This window comes from Diabrotica virgifera, chromosome 3 (assembly GCF_917563875.1).
Source record: "Diabrotica virgifera virgifera chromosome 3, PGI_DIABVI_V3a".
In the NCBI taxonomy this organism is placed as follows: Eukaryota; Metazoa; Arthropoda; class Insecta; order Coleoptera; family Chrysomelidae; genus Diabrotica; species Diabrotica virgifera.
In genome coordinates this window covers 244,123,350-244,147,804 of record NC_065445.1, presented here as the reverse complement: position 1 = coordinate 244,147,804, position 24,455 = coordinate 244,123,350, and the positions used below count along the sequence as shown (strand labels likewise).

The window sequence follows — 24,455 nt, the reverse complement described above, 5'->3', positions numbered from 1 at the left end:
TTCCAAAAAACAAAGTCGAGAAAACGTAGCACCTAGTCAACCTCACTTTTAGGTCCAACTTCAAATCTCTTGTGCAGAGCGCTTTTCTCATTTTGGTAAAATTTGTGATCATATTTTTATTTAATCAAGTAATCATTTGTGGAGTTGATCATTGTTCCAATATATGCATATTGGTCTACTCATTCGACATTGGTTCCGTCTATGATTGATTCTCTTTATTTCTTTGAGTTTTCGATATCCTCATACATTTTGCCCGTATTTTTGTCCGTACTCCGCTATTATGGTCACCAGCGTCTGAAGATCCCCAATATTTTAGGCTATGATGACAGTGTCATCAGCATATCTCTAATGTTGTTAATGGGGTATGTTTACATAATAATAAATGAATAAAAGACGTATCAATATACTATTTTAATACAAAATACATATAGATAAAATATACAAAAGTTTAATTTTGAAACAATATATCATCTACTTTTTGGGTTTTAAGCATAACCATGGGTTTTTTATAAAATAAGTCTAAAGTAGTTATATACGTATAGCAGGAGGTGATGGCACATTCAAACGTTCTTCTGGATCAGAGCAAACCATTTCCAATCCGTTTCATCTAAAAATTAAAAAGAAAATTTAATAATACATGAAAACTCCAAAGAAATGTACAATTATGTTAGTTCTACATATCTGGATCGAAGCATCCAAGTTACATGCAACTCAAGACAATTATGAATGTACAGAAAAACTGAAGATTTGGGTAAAAATAGAGAACCAAGACGAAAAATTTTTCAAAATGAGCTTTTCTTCATTGTTTCATAAATAAAAGCATAGAAAGCAAAAAACATAAATCATGCAACCTAAACAGAAAAATACTTGATCTGCAAGAATATCTGTTAGCGATATTATTTCTTTCACATGAACAACTAGTACCTCTAGCTATATACACAACAATCATTATTTACTACCTACAATCAATGCTGAGCAAATAAAAGTATGTTTTATAAAACAAGATGGAACATAAGTAGGAGTAGGTTCAATGTGACAAAAATATTCTCTTTTATATTTATAGCTCATGACTATGGCATTATGTTACCTAAGAGAAAAAGCTTATACAAAAGGCATTTACGTAATTTTTCGAAAATTTGTTTGACTACAGGAAAAATTAACTATACTCCGTCTCACCTTGACTTTACAGTATAGGGAACGTAGACAATGCAGTCTTATGAGAGTTTTTACCGCGGTGGCGCCGATTTTATCAAAAAGAATTTGTAATCGAACATTAGAGAGATTAAATTAAAACTGTTTTAGAAAGGCAGTCTACAATTTTGGGATTCATATGCGTAATAACTATAGTATATCAAATAAACTTAACCGCATATGAATCATAAAATCGTAGATTGCCTTTCTAAAACAGTTTTAATTTAATCTCTTTAATATTCAATTACAAATACTTTTTGATAAAATCGGTATCACCGCACTAAAAACTCTCATAAGGAATGCATTGACTATGTTCCTTATACTGTAAAGTCAAGGTGGGACGGAGTATAGTGTGTTAAAGATTTTGATCTATCCGCAGTTCTTTAATAGAACTAAGTTTAAGAAACAGGTCGGTTAAAAATTAAACATATGCCAACGTCTTTTTTTGAAAAGTATTAATAAGGCTTATTGTCTCTTCTGCGATGATCCAGGTTTCTGCGCCATATGTCGCTATTGGTGGTATGATGGTTTTAAATATTCTTAACTTTACTGTCCTATGGATGCCTTTGGATCCAAACACCTGCGAGAGTTTTGCACCTGCGTTTTGTTAGCAAGCATTATCCTTTTCCGTATTTCTTCCTCCTCGCTGTAGTTCTCAGTTACCTGTATACGAGCACGTATGTGAGTTGTTTTAGCACCTCAATATTTGCGTCGTCTATTGACAATTTTTGCAAGTTTCGCTATTTCCTTGCTTGTATTAGGACTTGTTTAACTGTTAGTTTGTTAGTTTTATCTACGTTGACGGATAGCCTATTTCTTTCCCATCGACCCATCAAGTTTTCATCGTCTGCGTAGGTATATCATAATCTGGTGCGGGAGCACGCCAAATAGAATTCTATTTTAGTGACGTCACGTTGCCTAGCAACCGTCGATTTTCCCATTATGAAATTCTATTTTGTGATGTCAGCAAAATAGAATTCTATTTGGCGTGCTCTGGGCCCTGCTTAGACTTATTAAACAATACGTGGCTTGTCTTTTTAGTTTTGCATATAGCCGCTTAGAGGGCGCCACCACTAAAACCTTCCAACCTCTTCCAACACAAACGTAACCTCAATTTTCTGTTGACACAAATCGAGAATGGACCGTGATAGTGTGACGTCAAAAGGTTTCCAAACACGTTGTGTCTAGATATACGCTAACGTGTACGCAAATAAAAAAGTTAGGTAGAATTAAACGTCATAACAAATATTTTTCTATCAAACAAACACTAAACATATCAAAATAGCGTGTATCAAAATATACAGTCACTGCCCACGCTAAATAGTCACTAGCTTGATGAAGTTTAACTTTTTTATTTGCGTACATTTTAGCGTGTACCTAGACACAACGTGTTTGGAAACCTTTTTTTTGACGTCACGACTATCGCGGTCCATTTCATTGCGATATAATAAGTCGTGTAGATACAGTGAATTTTTTAAATTAGCAAGTCGGTCGAAAAATGCATCTTAGCCAAGAACATTTTTGAGCAATAATTTTTTACAATTTTCGGAGAGGATTATCTCAACAGCATTCTCACGCTGAAATGGATTCTGTGCTTGGGAATGAAGCATCAGACCAGTCACCTATTTCCCGCTGGTAATGCTAATTTTAACGTGGTCGCTCCAGTCTCAGCGACTAATCCAGCCCAGGTCCACCCAAAACATTAGTCACGCGGCAAAACATTGATGCGGTTCGTGAGTTTATTTAATTATGGCCGCCGTGTAACATACCGGGAGATAGAGGCATCATTGGGCATTTCAAAGACCTCGATCCAAAAGATCCTTCATAAATAACTGGGTGTTAGGAAGTTGGTTTGCCGTTGGATCCCTCATTTGCTTACAGAAGAGCAAAAAGCGGTTCGCGTCAATTGGTGTCGAAAAACATCGGAACGGTTCAACAAAGGAAGCTGAAAAAACGTTTATAGTATTGTTAGTTGCGATGAATCTTGGATTTACTCCTACCAACCGGAAAATAAACGCCAATCCGCTATGTGGGTGTTTGAAGATGAGGAAAAACCAACAAAAGTGATCCGTCCTTGAAGTGTGTCAAAGAAAAAGGTCGCAACTTTTGTGTCAAAATGTGGTCAAGTGGCAACAATTGCTCTAGAAGATCGAAGAACGGTTACTTTTGATTGGTATATATCCGTTTGTTTACCAGAAGCTATCGCGAACCTCCGAGAAAGCAACACAAAACGGCAAATCTTCCTACATCATGACCATGCAAGTGCTCACACTGCCTAAAAGACAATAGAGTTTTTGGAGCTTCAAAACATCGAATTGTTAAACCATCTACCCTTATAGCCCCGACCTAAGTCCCAACAACTTCACGTTCCCAAAGATCAAGAATTTAATGCGTGGGTGGCGATTCCAGTCGCCAGAAGAAGCCATTGATGCTTTTAAAATAGCCATTTTGCAAGTGTCAGCTGAAGACTGGAATAACTGTTTACCAATTGGTTTGAACGTATGCAAAAGTGTATCGATCTTGGTGGGACATATTTTGAAAAGCAACAAAGTACTTTAAGTCTATATATTTTTTGTTTTTATGGCTATATGCAAAACTAAAAAGACAACCTACCGTAATTTTTTTGGGTTTACAGATAACTTTCTTATAAATTATTCCAGATTTACATATTATATTAAACAGAGTCGAAGCCGGCGCATCTCCCGGTTTTAGCCGGAGGTTTTATCTGGAAGGAATCTGTCAAATAGTTTTGGACTCGTGCTTGCCCTTCTCTGTAAGTCATGGTGGATTGAACTAATTTTACCGATGTCCTTGGTATACCAAATTCTCGCATAATAAATCGATTATCGATGCCCAATTATATATGGATTTTAAACTGTAACTACACATTATTGCGAAATTCTCTCAAGGTCTCAATAAATCAGAAAAAAATATAATACACCATATTGCATTGCCTCACTGTCCTCAGATATTTAATGAAATCTTGATTGAATTGGACCACATTTTCTCATTGGATATGCGATATGAATTCTATATAACAAATTTGAGACCATTTGGGAAGAGGAAAAGACAAAAGACAAAATTGACCAATGTTTTACTAGAGAACTGGATTTCAATGTCTACCGACTTTCTGCAAAACTTGATATGGACATGTCAAGAGATTCCCCATCCAGTCAGACAATAAAATTATAATTATAGAATACAGTAATTATTACTGGTACAGCATACAATCGTATAAATAACAAATAAAATCAAAAAAATACACGTACATTGCAATATTATAAAAGCCGTACATCTATCTACCAAATTTCTTATTATTAGAAATATATTATGATTCATTTTATACACAAAAATATGTACCTATATTACTCTAAAAAGTAACTAGAAACATTTAAAATTATTCTACGGTTGACCTTCATCAATAACAGAATAAACCAATATTAAATAAACAGTTAATTGCTACATATATTTTGATTCTAACAAACCTTTATATAACAATCTTAAAATTATTGATTTACTAGAATACGGTAAAAGCAAAACAAATACCGCTACACGTCCTGCCTCGCTTGTCATATTTCGAGTCTGACACCAAAAGGCGGGAATTCGGGATTGTTAGTAGGACAAACTACAGTAAGTGTGTTCGCGGGTGCCTGTCGGCGACAAATTAGCAGCAAAACGCACGCGCACTTTAAAATGATATAAATAATATCGTTAATAGATAAATATACAAGGTATATTTACCTAGTATAATTTGATAGTTATTAATATTAATATTTATCTATTAACGGTATTATTTATATTAAGTGAAGTTAGAAATTGTCGGCGATAATTTGTCCACTGTACCCGCGAAGGCAACTATTGTATTGGTCTTACAAAATTTCATGAACTTGACTCACTCATTTGGCGTCACCAAATGATTGGTAAATCTACAAACGAAAGTATGAAATCCGACATTACTAAAAACACTTAATTGTCTTCAGTGCGTCCTCACAGCAGGACAGATTCAAACTAGCTTTTGCATTAGTCAAATAGTTTTTGTTTACGAGTATTTATTGCATTTCTATTCTGTTAACAATCGTTTTTAATACTATACAGTAACCGCCACGCTCTAATATATCTGGTAGGATGGTATCCTGGCAGGATCGCCATCTAATATATCTGGTAGCTAAGGTGGTGACTAAGGGTTCTTTTCAATGTTAAGTAGTTAAGGGAGAATAAAACATATTCACTCGACGAACACCAAGTTTATTCTGATCCTTTAATTATAATATTTTCAATAATCAAAGTGTGTTATTGTTACAAATACACGGGTGCTTATTCAGCGCCCGTGGCTCAAGGATTCGACACTCAATATTTAAATAAACAATCAAGGTAAATGTTAGTCGATATTATACAATCTTCCAGTCACAATCTCAAACCCAGTTCAATATTGGATATTATTTTACATCTATTAATTTATCTTGTAATACTTATGAAAATCTTTATCTCTCTTATTCCAGGACAACGCTACTATGCTATACGCAATGCAGTATGAAATTAAAATAGTTAAAGTTTTTATAAATTTATAACGTGTAACGATAATTATTTTAAAATAAAATAAAAATGTATTCCATTATTAATCAGTTGCAATGCGAAGGTAAAGCTGTCTTATTTTCCACTTAGAACGGGGAGCGCAAACCAGCACTCTAAATCGACGATGAGAGGCGTAGGTTTGCCTCTCTGCCCGAAGTGATAAAACTCCGAGAGCTTGTCCCCGCATTGCAACTGACGTTTATGGAGTAGGTGCCTTTCAGTTGCCAGATGACGCTAGTCACCTACTCCATAAACGTCAGTTGCAATGCGGGGGCAAGCTCTCGGAGTTTTATCACTTCGGGCAGAGAGCAGCAAACCTACGCCTCTCTGATGATGACTCCAATAATTAGAGTCGAAAATCGTCGATTTAGAGTGCTGGTTTGCGCTCCCTGTTCTAAGTGAAAAATGAGACAGCTTTGCCTTCGCATTGCAACTGAATAAAAACGGAATACATTTTTATTTTATTTTCATATTGGTTTTTACTCCTTTGAGTAACTAGGTCCATTTTCCGTTGGAATTTACTAGCTGAACAGACGGGGTCGTGAATTGTAAGTTTTTTAATTCCCTCTTGTCCTCTTCGCTTCAGCATCCATCTGGCTTGCAATTTTTAGAAGCCATGGAGGTGTTACCAGGAAAATGGACCAATAAGTTTTCAATTAAATATCTTTTAGGAATATTTTTAATATTTTTCAATATTCTTAATGTTTTTATTAGGTTGAAAACTTTGCCTTTTTGATAATTATTTTACTTTCATTATACATAATATTTATATTCATTAATTCAAAATATAAACAGAACAGGATTGAAAAAAAACCATAAGAATCGATTATCACTTAAAAAAAGAATGTGTGTGTACTTTGTACGCACGTAAGAAGATATTCTTCTATTATATAATAGGTAATTTAAACGAAGTAAATATACTTCAAATGTTATTTGTACTTATTTTATTTAAAAATCAAACTAACTTTCTTATCTACCACTTTCAAAAAAGAAGAATATCTTCAAAAATTATATAATAATATACTTACAATCATAAAATCTATAAAAAAAAAAAAATAAAAAAATAATAACTTGCTTGGGGCTCGAACCCACTTCACGTCTACCGCGCTGTACGAAAGTTGACGCCATTTCAAACTGCACCAAACTCTCGTATACGTCATGTGGGAATATACACAAACTAAACGTTTACACCATAAATTTATATGAATTTAATAAAATTATTAGTTTGATTTTTGTCGAAATAAAATACAACAAATTATAGAGTAAGAAAACGATATATGAGATGCATCGCCTACTAATAGGTAACTACATTATTTTGTTTACATTTTCCAAATAGATAGGTATTGAAACTATTAGGTATTTCCAACTGAAACATTTAGAATTACGTACCTGCAGCTTTTCAAAACTATTTAAAAAGTGACTATAATTATAAATTTGATTTTATTTCTGTCCACACATCAATAAAAACTAATATTATAAAATATTTTTGTTTACCGATAACCTCCATATTGAACAATTATTGACAGATCATTTCAAAATTTCAACACCCAATCAGAGCCCGTATAACCACTAATACCAGACTGTCGGTGTGCGCATGCGCGGGGATCAATCAAATTTTACCCTCAATCGATTCGCCGCTAAAGAAGAATATCTTCAAAAATCTGGCAATGTAAAATACACTGCTGGTCACCAAACCCAGATATCTCCAAATGTTTGGATTTTCAGGCTAATAATATTCAGGAACTTAATATTTCTTTGTTACTTTTCCTTCATCTGTTTTGTTTTGACCAACAGTGCAAAAATAACTCAACTGAAATGTTTGGATGAATATAATCTTCACATAAACATTCAAGTTCAAATATATTATTAAGATATAGATAGCGAGGTGAAGAGGAGTGAGGGTTAGGTATGTATAACGTATTATAGATGGAGAGGTAAAAAAGGTAAAAAAAAGTGTACAGAGGCGTTCACGTAACCCGTAAGAAGTAACAATGAGTCAGTTATGACGAATGGGGAATCTAACTTGTCAGATAACACAAAGACAACTAGGCTAAGATGGGCAAACCACGTAGAAGAAACGGCAAAGCGATCAGTAAAGAAACTTTGCTGAATAATCCCAGAAGACAGAACGAAACTCAAACATTAGTTAAACATTTTCATTACAATCAATTGTGGCTTAATCCCATATAAACATAATATTTAGCGAATAATAGCTTAAGATAGATCTGTATTCAGACAGATAGTTGATTAGACTTGAGTCTATTAGCACCAAGGAGTAAGTATTACAAAGAAGAAAGAAGAAAATTGGCAAACAAAAAGAAAATATACAGATAAAAAGATATATTTACAGATATATACATAAATCAATTGAAAAACCGGTACCCCAGAATAAAGAGAAGAGAATATTATTAAAATAACTTTACCTGAAACGCCCTTCCTCGTTGTTTTATTGATAACTGTCTCCAAAATTGAAAAGTTGTTAGACTGTAACTTTCTACTGATATGGTTAATACAAACTACCATTCAAACCTAAAACAGATTAAACTAAATAAGATATATCCTTCACAATATTTAAGAATTTCAAGTTGGAAGAACTTTGGACTGTATCCTAAGAGACCTTTGACATCTGACTTATAGACATGGTGCATATACAGTGATGAACGCGCTAATAACCGGCAAAATCACTCAAAAGATGGAAAACATATGAAGTTGTGACATAAAAAGAGCTGAAACTAGTAGAGGTGAGAAATTTAGCGAAAGAAACCTATAATATTGCATTATATTGATTGTTTCCCACCTTTAGACGTATCGAACTAGTTTGGCAACTACCGCTGTGACAGTTTTAGTTGACATACTCCTCTGATACGTCTAAAGGTGGGAAACAATCAATATAATGTAAATTTATAGGTTTCTATCGCTAAAAATATTAATCACAAACACAGGGTCATTACAGGAAGAAATAAAACGTAGATGTGATCTAGCAAAAGTCGCCACAGCAAAAATGACCACAATATGGAAGGACTGTCAAATTTCAAGAGAGTTAAAGATGAGGTTGATCAACTGCTTAATATTCCCAATACTGACCTACGGATGTGAATCTTGGACCCTGAGAAATTCGGAAAGAAGAAAGATAGACGCCACTGAACTGTTCTGTTGGAGACGAATTCTACGAATTCCTTGGACCGGCCATAGGACAAATAATTCAATTTTAAAAGAGCTAAAAGTTAGCCAACGACTCTCCAGTAAAGTCCATCTCCAACAATTAAAATACTTTGGACATGTTATGAGAGCAAACACAGAAAACATGGAAAGACTCATTATACAAGGAAAGGTGGAAGGCCGAAGATCACGAGAAGATCCCCAACAAGATGGATCGATCAAACTACAGGAATATGCAAAAGACCTATGCATGAGTTAAAAGAAATGATCAGAGACAGAGATCTTTGGAGACGGAGAATACACGACGACCACTACACTCCCTCCGGGGAGTCAGGATTGAAGAGAGAGATCGCTAAATTTCCCACCTCTACTAGATTCACCTCTTTTTATCTCACAACTTAATATATTTTCCATCTTTTGCGTTATTTTGCCGGTTATTAGCGCGCTCATCACTATATAGAAAAAGAAGACAGGAACTCACCTACTTAACTTAGCAGACACGGTACACTAAATAGGTGGGTTTCTTCAAAAAATAATACCAGGTTCTATTGGATATTTTATATTACATAGGGGGTCTTCAAATATTGCAGTATATTACAAGTTATTCTTAATTTTTATTTGGTTCCTAGTCTCTACGAATCATGGCAGTCTGTGTTTGCCGGAAGTGGTGGTCTGTATATGTAATCTACAACATAACAATAATTTATGTTCCACTGTATAGATTAGAGTTTTTAGTGCGACATTGGGCAATAATTCCATTAGGGCACAGAGTAGCAATAACAGTTATTTAGAAAAAATGTTGGCAATGATGTTCTCCAGGCTTGGAAAATATGATTAATTCTATAAGGTGATTAATAACTATGTGCTAAACCAAACACATTTTTTTTAAATAGGACACCCTGTATATGTTCTCATATTTAGATTTCTCTCATAATCCCTGTTCTTACAATGTGAAGTTTTACACTACTATACAAGGTATTTAACGAGTTATGGTCATTTTTATTTCGACCTCGGTATGAAATAAACACCCGGTATATACAGAAGGAATACATAAACAAGTAATTCATTATAAATAATAAGGTAAAAAATATGTTTTATTTTTCAAATTAAGTTTAACATAAATCATTGACGAATATTCGTATACAGGTTAAACTATAAGAGAAAATTACGATTTTCTATATTTTTTAAATGCACATTCCTATATTTTTTCAAAATATTTCAAAACTTCTTATTGTAAGAACAGGGATTATGAGAGGAATCTAAATATAAGAACATATACAGGGTGTCCTATTTAAAAAAAATGTGTTTGCTTTAGCAAATAGTTATTAATCACCTTATAGAATTAATCATATTTTCCAAGCCTGGAGAACATCATTGTCTACATTTTTTCTAAATAACTTTTTTGGATATTCTGTACCATAATGGAATTATCGACCAATGTCGCAGTAAAAACTCACCCTGTATATAAAATTGTCATTATTAATATTATTACTTTTATTAGGAGCCAAAATACAAAGAGGCTCAATTCTACAAGATAAGCATCCTACGCAATGTTCTTAATGATTTCTTAAGAGATATGAGACACAACGCTATAGATATGCTGATCCAGTGATTGGTAAGTTAGTTATAAATTAAGACTTTAAATCTTTCAAACAGAACATCTTTTGTCCTTTTACAGTTATAACTCACGTTTTGTTTTTAAGTTCATACTCACTTAGTTTGATAACTATATAGATAATTTAGTTACCTTTACCTTGTGCCGTCATCTGTCCTTTGTCCTTTCTAAGATTCATATTCTATATGAGTATATAAAATATAATATACTTATGTCAAAAGATAAAGGAAAATCAACGCTACAATATATTTTTTCCACGCCTCTCTTGTATCCTCCACGCACCGTATAATAATTATTCAAAATATTTTATCGTATATTATCTTGAAGTATAGTACCCTATAATTCCGCGAGAAGATATTTTAGAATACGATGGTTCCCTATAGTTTCAGGTGCATCATTAGCCTATGGTAGGGGAGCCCAAGCGGGGATTTTTGCAGTTACTCGAGCGCGTCAGATTATCATATGGGGAGAAACCTAGTACCCTGCGATGTACATCTTCTACCATATATTGGCTCTTAACACAGAGAAGTTCGTTAAGGGGGGCCCGAAAAAAAAATCTATCCATAAAAATACTCGAAATTCTCAGATTAAGATAAGGTAAGTTAAGTACATGCAAAAGAGGATATATTTAAAAAATCTAACGATTTAAGCGAGGCGTAAGGAAATGGGTGAGTCAAAAAGTTTCACAAAAAAAGCGAATATTTCGCGAAATGAACGTCAGATCGAAAAACTAAAAAATACGTCTTCAATATTTTTAAAAAATCTATCGAATGGTACTAAACATGACCCCCCACGGAGACCAGGGGCGTCATTTGATAGGGCCAGGGGGGCATTTGCCCCCCTGACCCTGAAAATGACTGAAATTTGAAAAAATAGATCAATTTTGTATTATGTTTGCATATATAATGTATTGTATACATAATGCTTCCCCCCTATCAAAATTTCAAATGACGCTCCTGACGGAGACGGGTGGGGGGTAAATTTAAAATTTTAAATACATACCCCGCGATATTTCGCAAAATAAACACCAGATCGAAAAACTGCAAAATACACTTTCAAAATGTTTTTGAAAAATCTATCTAATGGCACCTAACACGACCCCCCACGGAGGTAGGGTGGGGGGATACTTTTAAATCTTAAATGGGATCCCGAAATTATTATTGTAGATTTGGATTCTTTACGTAAAAATAAGCAACTTTTATTCGAAACATTTTTTCGAATTATGGATAGATGGCGCTATAATCGGAAAAAACGATTATTGTAAATGGAAAATTTTACTTAACTTTTTTTTTGGTTTTTGGACCTAATAATCACAACCCAATAGGTTCCCATAACGCTCAAGTGACTGCAAATTTAGCATACTTTGCTCCCCTACCACTATAAGGTATGACTTCTTGAAAATAGATACATAGAAATATCGTTATGCAACATTTGTACTATCCACAGGAGGAAAGGTATTTGTGCTAGAAGAACAGTATCATCGACATATTTACCATCTTAATACAATTTTGCCAATAACTTTGATACTCTTTGTATGATGTGTCATTTATTTTACCACTTATATTGCATTCATTAGTTTTCTAATTAATGAAAAATAATAAAGTGTAACAATAAGCATTAAAACAATTCAAAACTGTACCAATACATTCGCACTTACAATCATTTTAGCATGCCATTAAAAGCTGATAGAAATATAAAGTGTATCGTTTTAATTATGTAGGTAAGAAACAAACGGGATACATTTAATTTCTGGGAATATCAAGCACTCTCGTCATGATGAAGAAGTTGCAAGTTCATAAAAACTGTAAACTGATTAGAATATATCATTATTTTGTATTTAATATTATATATAGAAGTAGGAATAATGATTATCAATGGATGTTTCGAAAAGAAAAGTACTACGGCGAATCTATGGAGCAGTGACTGACAATGGAGTGTGTAGAAGACAATACAACTTCGAACTTTATAGAATATACCAGGAACCAGGTATTGTATAATACATTACGATAGAACATCTGAGGTGCGTAGGGCATGTCATGAAAATTGAACAAACTGATTCAGCTAGAAAGTCTTGATAAACCCATTGGTACATAGAAGAAGAGGAAGACTCAGAACAAGATTCCTTGATATATAACATCAATGAAGACATGAGAAATATGGGAATAGGACTTAAGAGAATTCTTGGGGATGCTGGATCCACCCAGGGTTGTAAAGTCAGAATGATGATGAACAGCTCTTGGATTCAGCATTTTTGGCTTTGCATGTTGTTATATACGATATTTTACACGTGTAGCTTCTAGGACCTAGGACGTTATAGTGAGAGACAGGATTCAACTTTCAATTGTAGGAATGTTGGCAAGTTGATGGATATATGCTGACAGGAAGAAAAATGCTGAAAAAGACATTTCTGGCTAAAAAATCTGCGCGAATGATTCAACACCATTATTAGTCACCTATTCGTATTCACTATTTAGGACCTCGGTCTCGAAGGTACCAATAGTTTTGATGATTACCAACCTTCGGAACGCAGACGGTACTCAAAGAACAAGATTCAAACTTATTTTGACACTGTCCTTTTTAATAATTTTACTTTTCATTATAATAGACATATTAATTGTTCTTATTTAATTTATTCACTATTCACTAACAGATATTGCTTGTATAATTTACTCTATTAATTATTTCAGAGTAGACGACGAACTCCAACGTTTTTGTTTTTTACCTACAATGTTAACATACCTAAAAGTACTTACTTCGATTTCATGATGTATCTTCATATAAATATTGAACATTTGTAGTACAAGGTGGTAGGATATTAACTAAATACTCGTTTTATTCCTCATCTAAAAACAAACCTATGGTTCATCTGGTAAGAGAAGTTTTAATTTCACTTACCTTGGCAACAATTTTTCTTACTGCGGAATCTATGTGTAGGTATATATATCTACTATTTTCTGCCCCTTCATGGTCGATTTATATGACCGTAAAACTATATCTTAATTTTTTTTAAACTTATGTACCCAACTTATATACAGTCGGAAAAATGAAAGAATACCCATGAACGATCACATCAATCACTTATTTTGTATTTGCTATCTTTTTCTATAACAAACGTTTGTTATTTATAGAAAAAGAGAGCAAATACAAAATAAGTGATTGATGTGATCGTTCATGGGTATTCTTTCATTTTTCCGACTGTACAAACCACATAGCGTTAAAAAGCTGAAGTTCAATATGAATAAACATCAAAGACCAAAGTTGGCCTGGGTCGACAGAGGATACTCGCAGGGGGAGTTCTGTCCCTACTGCTGTGGAATCTGGTGATGGACATAAAACAATATGATATGCGGAGGATTTGGTAATCATCTCTTGCAATTCAGTGACAACTCTTATGAGTGTTACACGTATGTATGGGATGAAATGGGGTTTAAGACTGAATATGATGCATTTTGTGTACAACATGGTGATCAAACCCACAATTACCCATGCAGCGATGATGCTGTAGACTAAGACACTTCAAACAGCTTCAATGGCCACACTAAACAAGGTGCAAAACTTGGAGTCTCTACTAAGTGTGCCTCCCTTGTATTTGATAATACAAGGATAGACAAGGTTGGGAGCCTACAGAATAATAATTACTGAAAATTCGCAATGAAAGGACAGGGCATACGAGTATCATAAAGACTGTGACGAAGGACATCTTTAATGTGGAATCGGATCACATGACAAAATGATCTGGATAGAGTGTGGGGGCAGGAATATACCCCAAAAATTCAATCGTTAGTGAAAGCTTTGTATTGGGAAGGAATTGCACCGTTTTCCAAGCCGAGATTTATGCGACACTGCCATGCTCAATGGGAGATACTGAAAGAGCACTTGATACTAAAGCAGATCCATATGTTGTCAGACGATTAAGAAGCATTTAAGGCACTGGTATCTTTAGAAATGACGTCCAGGCTGGTGTGGAGATGCATCTGAGAACTGAAGATTAGAACAAGGTTGAGCTTCGCTAGATACCAGGGTATAAAGCAGATCAATTTAGAACAACAATTTACAAAGAGTATCAAACAAACCAGCTATGACCCTAGGGGTACCAAAGGCTGTAGTCTGAAGGGATGTAGAGTACTGGCTCCAAGAAAGTCATGAGCGATATTGGGAGTGAATCAAAAAAACACATGAGAAAATCTCATTGGTGGACCATATAGAAAAAGAACAGAGGAAGTGCTCCATATGGGCAGGAATAAACTGAGAACAGTAACAGGAATTTTGACCGGGGATGCACCAGTAAGAGAATTCCTGAATAAAATTCCCGAATTCTGAAAATATAGTGGACAGTTCAAAATCAAAGAGATTCGGAGAAAGATGTATAAAGAAATGGAAATCTTAAATACAATCAAAACAAGAAGATTGGAATATCTCGGACATATTACATGTAGAGGGATACAGCTTTTTCCAATTGATTATGCAGAGAAAGAGTCCAGGGAAAAGAAGCACAGCGAGACGTAGAATATCGTGGCTGCACAACCTGAGAGAATGGTACGGATGCACATCAAATGAACTTTTCAGAACAGCCGTCTCTAAAGTCCGAATAGCTATGATGATAGCTGACCTCCATCGCGGAGATGGCACTTGAAGAAGAATAAGTACCAGTCCCTCAAATCTCTCAACAGTGATAGTCTGCTTCCTTTTATATTTCCTTGTATTATTACAAAACACCTTCCTCCACTCTTTTTACATTATCGCATTTTCCTTGTTTTAGTGGGTTTCATCAATTTTTCCTTATCTATTTCTTTCATTATGTAGTTATTGGTTTTTCTCTCAGTATAAGACGGTGGTAATCCTTTATTCGACGATAATTTTTCAAATATTTTTTTCAGTCTTATTTTCAGTTGTATTACTTTGTCTGAGCACACAGCATCTACAATAAAACTATAAAAAGGCTCAGAAACTAATGGAGAAGTATAGGAGATGGATTTATAAACAATTGATAACAGAGTAAAGAACTAATTCTCGTCGAGGCAGCAAGGTTTATGAAAAAGAAAATGAGATTTCAAAATAAAAACTTTGACCACATAAAAAATAGAACAGGAGCTTTTAACGAAATAATATGCACTTCAATAAGCTTTGCGGTTCGATAAAAGAGGGCGCTGCTACTAGTATAATCTTTTCTTATGTTAGTATATTCTTCAATATGAACGTACAGTCCGTACAATATAGATACCATTGCACGTCATCCGCGTCATAGCATGTGACGTCACATGATATTAAAACGAAATATTTAAGTCGTAGGTGTGTTCCTTTTTAGAATTGTTTAGCTGAGTACACTGGAATTACAGCCACTGGACATATTTTATTATATACACGTATATATAATATTGAAAGATTTCTATTAATGTAAATTTAAAGAAACATACTCTAACTTGTTTCATTTAATTTGTACAACTGGAATATAAAGCGTTTTGATAAAGCACACTTGTTCGGATTACATTCTAACTGAGATCAAACAAAGGCGACATTTTGACATAAATTGTTAACATTTATTTGACAGTTGCGGTATTGACACTTCAGATTTATCTTTATTCTTTACTATAGTATTTTTACTACAACAGCGATATTACGTAGGTCAACATTTTTGACGTAAGAGAACTGTCAAAACATTAGAATGTGACTTTTCATTATTGCCATGTTTATTATAAAGATGGCAATAATGAAAAGTCACATTCTAATGTTTTGACAGTTCTGTTACGTCAAAAATTTTGACCTACGTAATATCGCTTTTGTAGTAAAAATACTATATAAGTATTTGTTTATTGTTTTTTATTATTTACTTTAACGTAAGATTATAATTTAATTCTTGTTTTTTATTTCTAATGTTTTTATTTATTTACATTGCATTTTTTTGTTTTGTTGTATAATCCACTTCGCAATAATTATGTGATATACATATTTGATTCAAAATGAATTCAAGAATTTTTTGTAATTGGACAACAATGTCAACTCAGATCTCTGACGCAGAAATGAAGTGCAACGGCATCTATGTTGTACGGACTGTATGTGAAGTTTCATTTCAATCTGTCAATTTAGTATCGACGTGCCACAGGATTTTTTACAATAGAAAATGATACCAAAAGAAAATAAATCACCTAATTTTGAACAAGAACTTTATTCTATTAAAAAAAAAATGAAGGGACGCCCACAAATTATTTGTATGCTACATTTAGTTTAAATATTCTGATTTCTTTTATATATTATATTAAAAACACCATTATCTTTGGTATACCCTGTTAAAAACGAACATTTTTAATAGAGGTTATGTTCTTGCTTTTATTTTTAGTCATATACAAAAAGAAAACAAAAAATAATGTATATATAGTAAGCATATATAGGTTGGAATAAATTAGATAAAATATGTACACATTTTATACAATGCTTTCTTAAATTTTTATCTGTACATTCCCATGGAGACAATTTTTATGACTCTTTGGATTTTTACAACAAAATTTCAATAGCTTCTATGTGTTTAAATTACTACAATTTGACTGCAAAGTTAAAATTAATATTGATATTCTCATCTGATTCGATCTCTTCATTATGGAAGATTGAAACAAAGACGATCAATTAGCATATTTTAGAATAATAAAACCGCAACGGAATAAATAATTTAGTTATCGAAATAAATCGTGAAAAAAATTGGAAAATGTAGTTAAACATTCGCAAAATCCCTTTTTTACGTTTCTCCTTAAAATGATATATAATTTAAATGTAAAAAGTGCGATTTCCAGCACACCTAGCAAAACATAATCACTTGCAACACTTGAAGGTGCACAAGAAAGGAATTATGAAACACTACAAATTAGCATTACCAAAAATTCTCATCTTTTATCCATGACCATGACTCACCAAGAGTTTTTGTCGTTGTGGAATAAGACTGCAATTAATGAGGACTTCACATGATTCACTGACGGATCTAAAACTGCTCATGGTACTAGATCATGAGTCTTTAGATAGAACATGTAAGTATAATAAATGTTTCAGCCTAGGACAATATGCAACTGTGTTCCAGACAGAAGTTTTGTCTTTGGTGGTCTGCATTGATCAGATCATGGATAGCGACCTCAAAGCACATAATCAACATTTATACAGATAGCCATTTTGTCAGCTAAGGACCTACTCACCAAATCAAAACTGGTGAGGAATTGCAAAGATCTCCTCAATAACCTGGTAAAATATAATAAAGTATCTTTAATAAGGGTGCCGGGTCATGAAGGGGTGCATGGGAACGAACGAGCAAATCTGTTGGCAACACAAAGATTGAGAGAAACCGGGTCGTTTTGATTCAGTTCAGTCTTCTTACAAGACTCTATGATGATAGGTAGTAGACTCTGAAACACGTGTACATTCAGCAGCTTGAAAACAAAAGGAAAAATCTTTTGAGTTGATGATTTGCTAACTGTGAATTGTAGATCGTTGTGTGACTCAGTGTACACAGCAATTTACCTATAACTTAAAAATGAACTATTCATAGATCAAACTTACAGCTTATAATAACAGGAACCATATCTGTAGATGAGTTTTATAAAAAAAATGCGAATTTTTTAGTAATTACGAATTTTATATGAATTACGACAATGAAGAAAATTAGGAATCATGCTATAACTGTACCCGAGAAAAAACAGTAGATTAATGTAGTGTGGTATTTATTGCCTTATTTTATATATCTAATCTTATTATCGATCTCATCAAAACAAAAAAATTAGAATATCTAGGACATATAATGGGAAATCAAGAACGTTACGGCCTTCTCCAACTGATTCTCCAAGGGAAGGTAAATGGTAAAAGAGGACCGGGAAGAAGGCTTTCCTGGATTTCCTGGCTTCAAAATTTACGAAAGTGGTATAACACGACTACCACTGAACTGTTCCGCGCTGCGGTAAACAAAGTCAAGATAGCCATGATGATCGCCAATATCCGGAACGGATAGGCAACTATCTTGTAAAATCCTAATGCGACAAGTTACGCGTAAGTCTGTCCGGTACGGTTTCGATATGTAAACATTGAATGACGTTTAATAAACGTCATTTTATTTTGTTATACCACCCATCTTATTAATAGCTCCAGAATGACCAAATCGAATTAGCTAATTTCGATTTTAAAACATTTGTACAGTCCAAGGAAGGTTTAAAAGGCGAGAAAATGTGATGAAATTGTAAAGAAAATACTAAAAACAACAATGTTATTACCATATACACACAGTTATATTATGCTTCTTTTCATGAGCATTTTTCAGTGCTCACAAATGATAGAAAAAAAAAGGTAAGTCCGTAATAATATACATTTTAGTGACATGACATTTTAGTTAAATCTGACAGTTGTCAAATTTTATTTACAATTTGGTTTAAAAAAAAACAATGCTGTTTATTGCATTTATAAAATGGTATTGTCTTTGATTTGTATAGTCTTATAAATTGTACAGATTATATTCGTAGATATATTATATAATTCGAAAATAATTTTTATTTCGATTATAGCGCCATCTATTGACAACTAGAATAAATGTTATAAATGTCACCGACGAAATGTAATCACCGACATGCGTTTTTTTCTGTCACATGCAATTTAACGCGTTAGAAAGAAATCGAAAAACTGTGACGCACTGAAAAATCCTCATGAGAAAAAGCATATACACCTTTAGATTTACGTCACTAAAACTGCGGCTAACTTCGGGTCTATTTACTTTTTTACATTTCGTTTTTTACGATATTCTAAAGATCTTCTTCCTTAGACTTCTACAAATATTTCAAAATCAAAAGTAGCCAAATAAATCCAATCCTTCTCGAGTTATAAAATAAAAAAACTATAAAAAATAAGAGTCAGAAAAAATGGAGGGTATCAGATAAAATTGGACGGTGCCAGAAAAAATTGAGAAAAAAATGGAGTGTCAGAAATAATTGGAAGAAGATACGATAAAATAAGAGGATGTCACAAAAAATTGAGTGCAGTGACTGTAGAAGGCAATAGGGCTTTTCATCGATTGTCATTTGTTTCGAGCTTCTGTCATGTGTCACATAATATTAATATATCTACGTCATACGTCTTTGGTTTGTATCATTGTATATACCAATAACGTATGGCGTAGATATATTAATATTATATGACACATGACAGAAGCTCGAAACAAATGACTGCGAATGAAAAGCCCTATTGATTGTATCCCCCGGGCAAAATCACTAGTACACGAATAAAAGCAGATACCCAACAAGTTTGAGAATACACTGGGATATAAATAAGGATGCAAAGAGCTGAAAAAACTGTCTCCAAGTGAAAACATGTAACTAAAAATTAAAATCGATGTATAAAAAATTGTAAAAATTCTATCAAATTTACTCCAACCTTTACGAACTCACTTTATAAATATAAATAATATAAATAATATGCATTTATCGTTATATACTATAAAGAACATGCAGTCACATTTAGATATAATATTTATAGGAGGAAAGTGCTAAAAAATTTAAAAATTGCAAAAATATTTTGTATACGGTCACGATACATCGACTATAATCTTTATTTACATCCTCCTGGTTATTATCTTAGTCGATTGAGGGGCTGTAACCTTTGAAACATCTTTTTTTTTTCGAGACTACGAATATTTTATAGTATAAAAATACTCTGATAACACTGCTGTTGTAGTTGTTGGCATTTAAGGAACTTGTACACGTGGTAAGTAGAGCTAGATAGACCAAACATGAGGCTAGAAGAGGCTGTTAAAGAGGTGGGATCAAATTAAATGAAGAGGAAATCATAGCATCTAGAATAAAATATATGGAGGAACTGAGAATCTGTATAAACATTGTAATGTCTAATTAAGATTATCGGATCATGTTCAATGAATGGATGAAGACTGGGCTGGATGGTAGTATATCCTGAGTAGATAGGTGGCCCAAGATTTCATTATTATTGAAGATGTTTTACATCGGAAAATCTTTCAAGGAATAAAGATCTGATAATTGAAAAAGTATGTGTTTGGCGATCTTTCTCTAACCTTGAGTTCTTGCTAAAATCTCGGGAGTTCACAAAGAATCCATCACATGTTCCACGAATCATTGGGCATGCAGACATATCGCGTGAAAATAGTATCAACACTTCTTAATTTAATCCAAGGAGAATCGAGAATGATGGAATCATCCACTGTATTCACCCGGCCTGGCCCACGGCGACTTCAAGGCAAAATCCGAACTTCAGAAGACAATATTTGATAATGTGGAAGCAATAAAAGCAAACCTCAGGAGGAACTAAATAATAGGATGAAACATTATTGAATTAATTATCTAATGTTGAATGGGTTGCATGTCAGAGTTCATTTTGAATGAAGTAAAAAACGGACGTACTCTTAATCATTTATTGTAACTTCCGACGACCGGTTTCGCTCTCTAAAGTATGCAGAGCATCTGCAGGTCAACGGTTACAAGTAACTAAATGCTACAAATAAAAACCAGAGTTAGAACAATGTCAGGTTGTAAAAGATGCTAAAGATCCATAAGATCAAGCCAATATTGAACAACATACATAAAAGTAGTTAAGACAGCAGACAAATACATATGCATGTACACTCGGGGGCGGTAACAAACGTCCCCAAGCTCACAAACACATGCAGATGTATGCTGTCTGTAATAATGCAATGATAACGTGTCGTACTTACATTCGGTTACAAGGAGCTACTTCCTGAGTATTCATTAACATGATATCTTGCTTAAGTTATGCTAACGGGATATGGTGGAATAGACGGAGAATGTTGTAAAGGTTAACAACTTTATGGAAATTGGAAATTCTTGAGGGTGATGAGATAGTTGGTGAAAGATAACCAACAAATCTGTGCCTGTTATTTTGTTTGTGAAGTAGACTAAAGTGAATGTCATATATACAATTTTAATATGTGGTGATTTTAAATATTTTTATTTCTATTTATTAATTGACTTCTATTTATTAATGTATGTGTTAGTGTACGGCTAACAACGTTTGGATCAAAAACACTAACACATACATTAATGAATAGAAGTCTTTTAATAAATATAAATAAAAATATTTTAATAGAAATAAAAATATTTAAAACCATCACATATTAAAATTGTATATATGACATTCACTTTAGTCTACTTCACAAACAAAATAACAGGCACAGATTTGTTGGTTGTCTTTCACCAACTATCTCATCACCCTCAAGAATTTCCAATTTCCATAAACTTGTTAACCTTTACAACATTCTCCGTCTATTCCACCATATCCCGTTAGCATAACTTAAGCAAGATATCATGTTAATGAATACTCAGGAAGTAGCTCCTTGTAACCGAATGTAAGTACGACACGTTATCATTGCATGATTACAGACGGTATACATCTGCATGTGTTTGTGAGCTTGGGAACGTTTGTTAACGCCCCCGAGTGTACATGCATATGTATTTGTCTGCTGTTTTAACTACTTTTATGTATGTTGTTCAATATTGGCTTGATCTTATGGATCTTTAGTATCTTTTACAACCAGACATTTTTCTAACTCTGGTTTTTATTTGTAGCATTTAGTGACTTGTAACCGTTGACCTGAAGATGCTCTGCATACTTTAGAGAGCGAAACCGGTCGTCGAAAGTTACAATAAATGATTGAGAGTACGTCTGTTTTTTACTTCATTTAAATTATCTAAATAATCGTCGCATATTTGAAATATTGTATTTTATTTACTGGATATATACTTTGTGTAATATAGATATTACTAAGACTAAACAGAAACTCCGTCCTCAACCAGGCTGTCTGTGACCTCTACAGAATTAAATACCTCAAGGCATTTAATTCTGTAGAGGTCAATTCTATGCTAAAAAGGGATTGTGTAGGCGCCCTAAATAATCTAGGAGACCATAGCAAGGTTAAGATGGACTAGCATTGAAGTAGACTAGCAAGAAACAGCAGACCACATTGCATGTCAGTGTGACAGTATGGCAAATGTGCGGTCTTTACATTAGGCAAACAACTACATGCAAAGTTCAGTCTAGAAGTTATTAGATCTTTTAAAAATGATACGGCTAGAGGACCACAATAGATCTGAAAAGTTCGCACTGGAATAGAATAAAATCCATCTCAGTGAATCTATCTATCTATCTAAGAAGAGCTCCGAGTCTGTTGCAGGTATCCTCAACATCTACTTAGACTACCAATTTATCTGACGTAGAGTGTTGACACAAAACACAAAAATGAAAAAATATCAAAGGTTACAGCCATTTAAATTGTTAATATACATTTGAATATTGGTTTCGAAGAGGAATAACATTAAAAATATATAAAATATTGGTTTACCCTATGTTATTGATTATTAACCAACGTTTAAAGTTAATATATTACACAAGTTTAAAATGTACACAAGAAGCAATTCTGTGTTTTCATGAAAGGGACCCTGTAAATAACAGTAGAGCTAACAAAACAAAAAACATAAAATTCAAAAAAATATAACGTCATTGCACGGTTTACATCCCAAGGAATATTCGCAAAAATACGAAGAGAGAAAATTACAGCTGTCTACAAAAGCTCTTCACCAAAGAATTCTGGATCCCAAAATCTTCTTCAAATCGAATTAAAATGACCTTCAGAATACGCCACATTAGTTGTGACGTCACGTCGCAATATTTTGATCACGCAGTGATTTTAGAACAACAACTATTCCTAATGAAATTGATAATTGCAATAAATTACTCTGTTGCATTAAACAAGAATTTTTCAGAACATCCTTTTAATACGAGAAAAACGAGTTTTCAAAAGGATAATGATCGAAGTAAAAAACCGTTTTGCACAATATGTTTCATTTGTCATTTCTATTATTACTCATGAACAGTAAATAGGCAAACATGTAATAAATCTGAAATGTTTTCGTGTAATTTTAATGCTGTTAGGATATTTTATCTAAGTCAGATTGTTTAAAAGCAATATAACCTCAAAAATGGCATTGTGACGACACATTAATGTGACACAATTTCTTTTGTGAAGGGGATTAGTTGACATTCTGTAAAACTCCAATTATAGTTTTGGGAAAATGATTAAAATTTCCGTTTCACTGGATAAATAATTAAAATCAGCGTTTTTTAAAAGCAACAAAATAATTTTTAAATACTGTATAAGTACGAGCTGATTAAAAACGGAGGGAAACATTACTAACAAGCACTTACAACCTAATAGTTAGAATATGAGTAGCAGAAGAAATGCCCAAGGTCTTGGAAGAAGGCAGAATTATACCGTTATCTAAAAAAGCAGAAGTAACAGATTATAACAGCTATAGAGGAACATCTCTATTGAGCACACCATACAAAATTCCAACAACCTACAAAGGAAAAAATTGGAGCGAGGATTCATGGGAGGCAGATCTACTACAGACGGTATATACATAATTACAGAAATACAAAACTAAAAATATACAGAGTTGCAATCAGACGAGTAGTTAGGTACATTCGCAGCTGGGATAATGTGTCTCACAGATAAAGATGAAGAAAGATTAAGAATGTCCGAAAGGAAAAATGTCAGAGATTTATGGGCCCGATAGGAATGAAAAACTGAGGAATGAAACATGAAATAAGAGACATTCAGTCCTGTGATGGATGACCGAAGTTAAGTTTAACGTTTGAGTTAAAGTTAAGATAACTCTCAGGAATAACGTGCCCATAACTGTATAGGTAAAATTTGGTGTGATGTATCGCTCGCAGTTATGAGATATCATCAACGTTATATTAGAAAGAAGTTTTGAGGAACAAATTTCGAAGTAACAAAGAGAACCATATGTACAAATAGTACAAGTTGGAGTGAGCGAGAGAGATTGTTCCGAACATACCCGTCGTCGGCTACCGCCGATGACCGAACAAGAAACAGCTGTTTGGTTCCTTGGTG

General features: G+C 33.5%; 1 protein-coding gene across 6 annotated transcripts in view; it reads right to left on the bottom strand.

The window, feature by feature from the left end:
* Positions 1 to 396: 396 nt before the first annotated feature.
* Positions 397 to 24,455, bottom strand: part of LOC114328266 (segment polarity protein dishevelled homolog DVL-3) — a 119,411-nt gene continuing 95,352 nt past the window's right edge. For 4 of the 6 annotated variants that reach the window (XR_007697308.1, XR_003652141.2, XR_003652140.2 and 1 more), the window contains 3 exons: positions 9,404 to 9,607; positions 8,187 to 8,292; positions 397 to 607 (listed from right to left, as the gene is read on the bottom strand). Coding sequence is in view for 1 of the 6 variants with exons in the window: in XM_028277077.2 (XP_028132878.1) it covers positions 561 to 607 (47 nt within the window). In the remaining 5 variants the exon portion in view is untranslated. The remainder of the gene's footprint in view (positions 608 to 8,186; positions 8,293 to 9,403; positions 9,608 to 24,455) is intronic. The other 2 variants (XR_007697309.1, XM_028277077.2) reach the window with 1 other exon arrangement.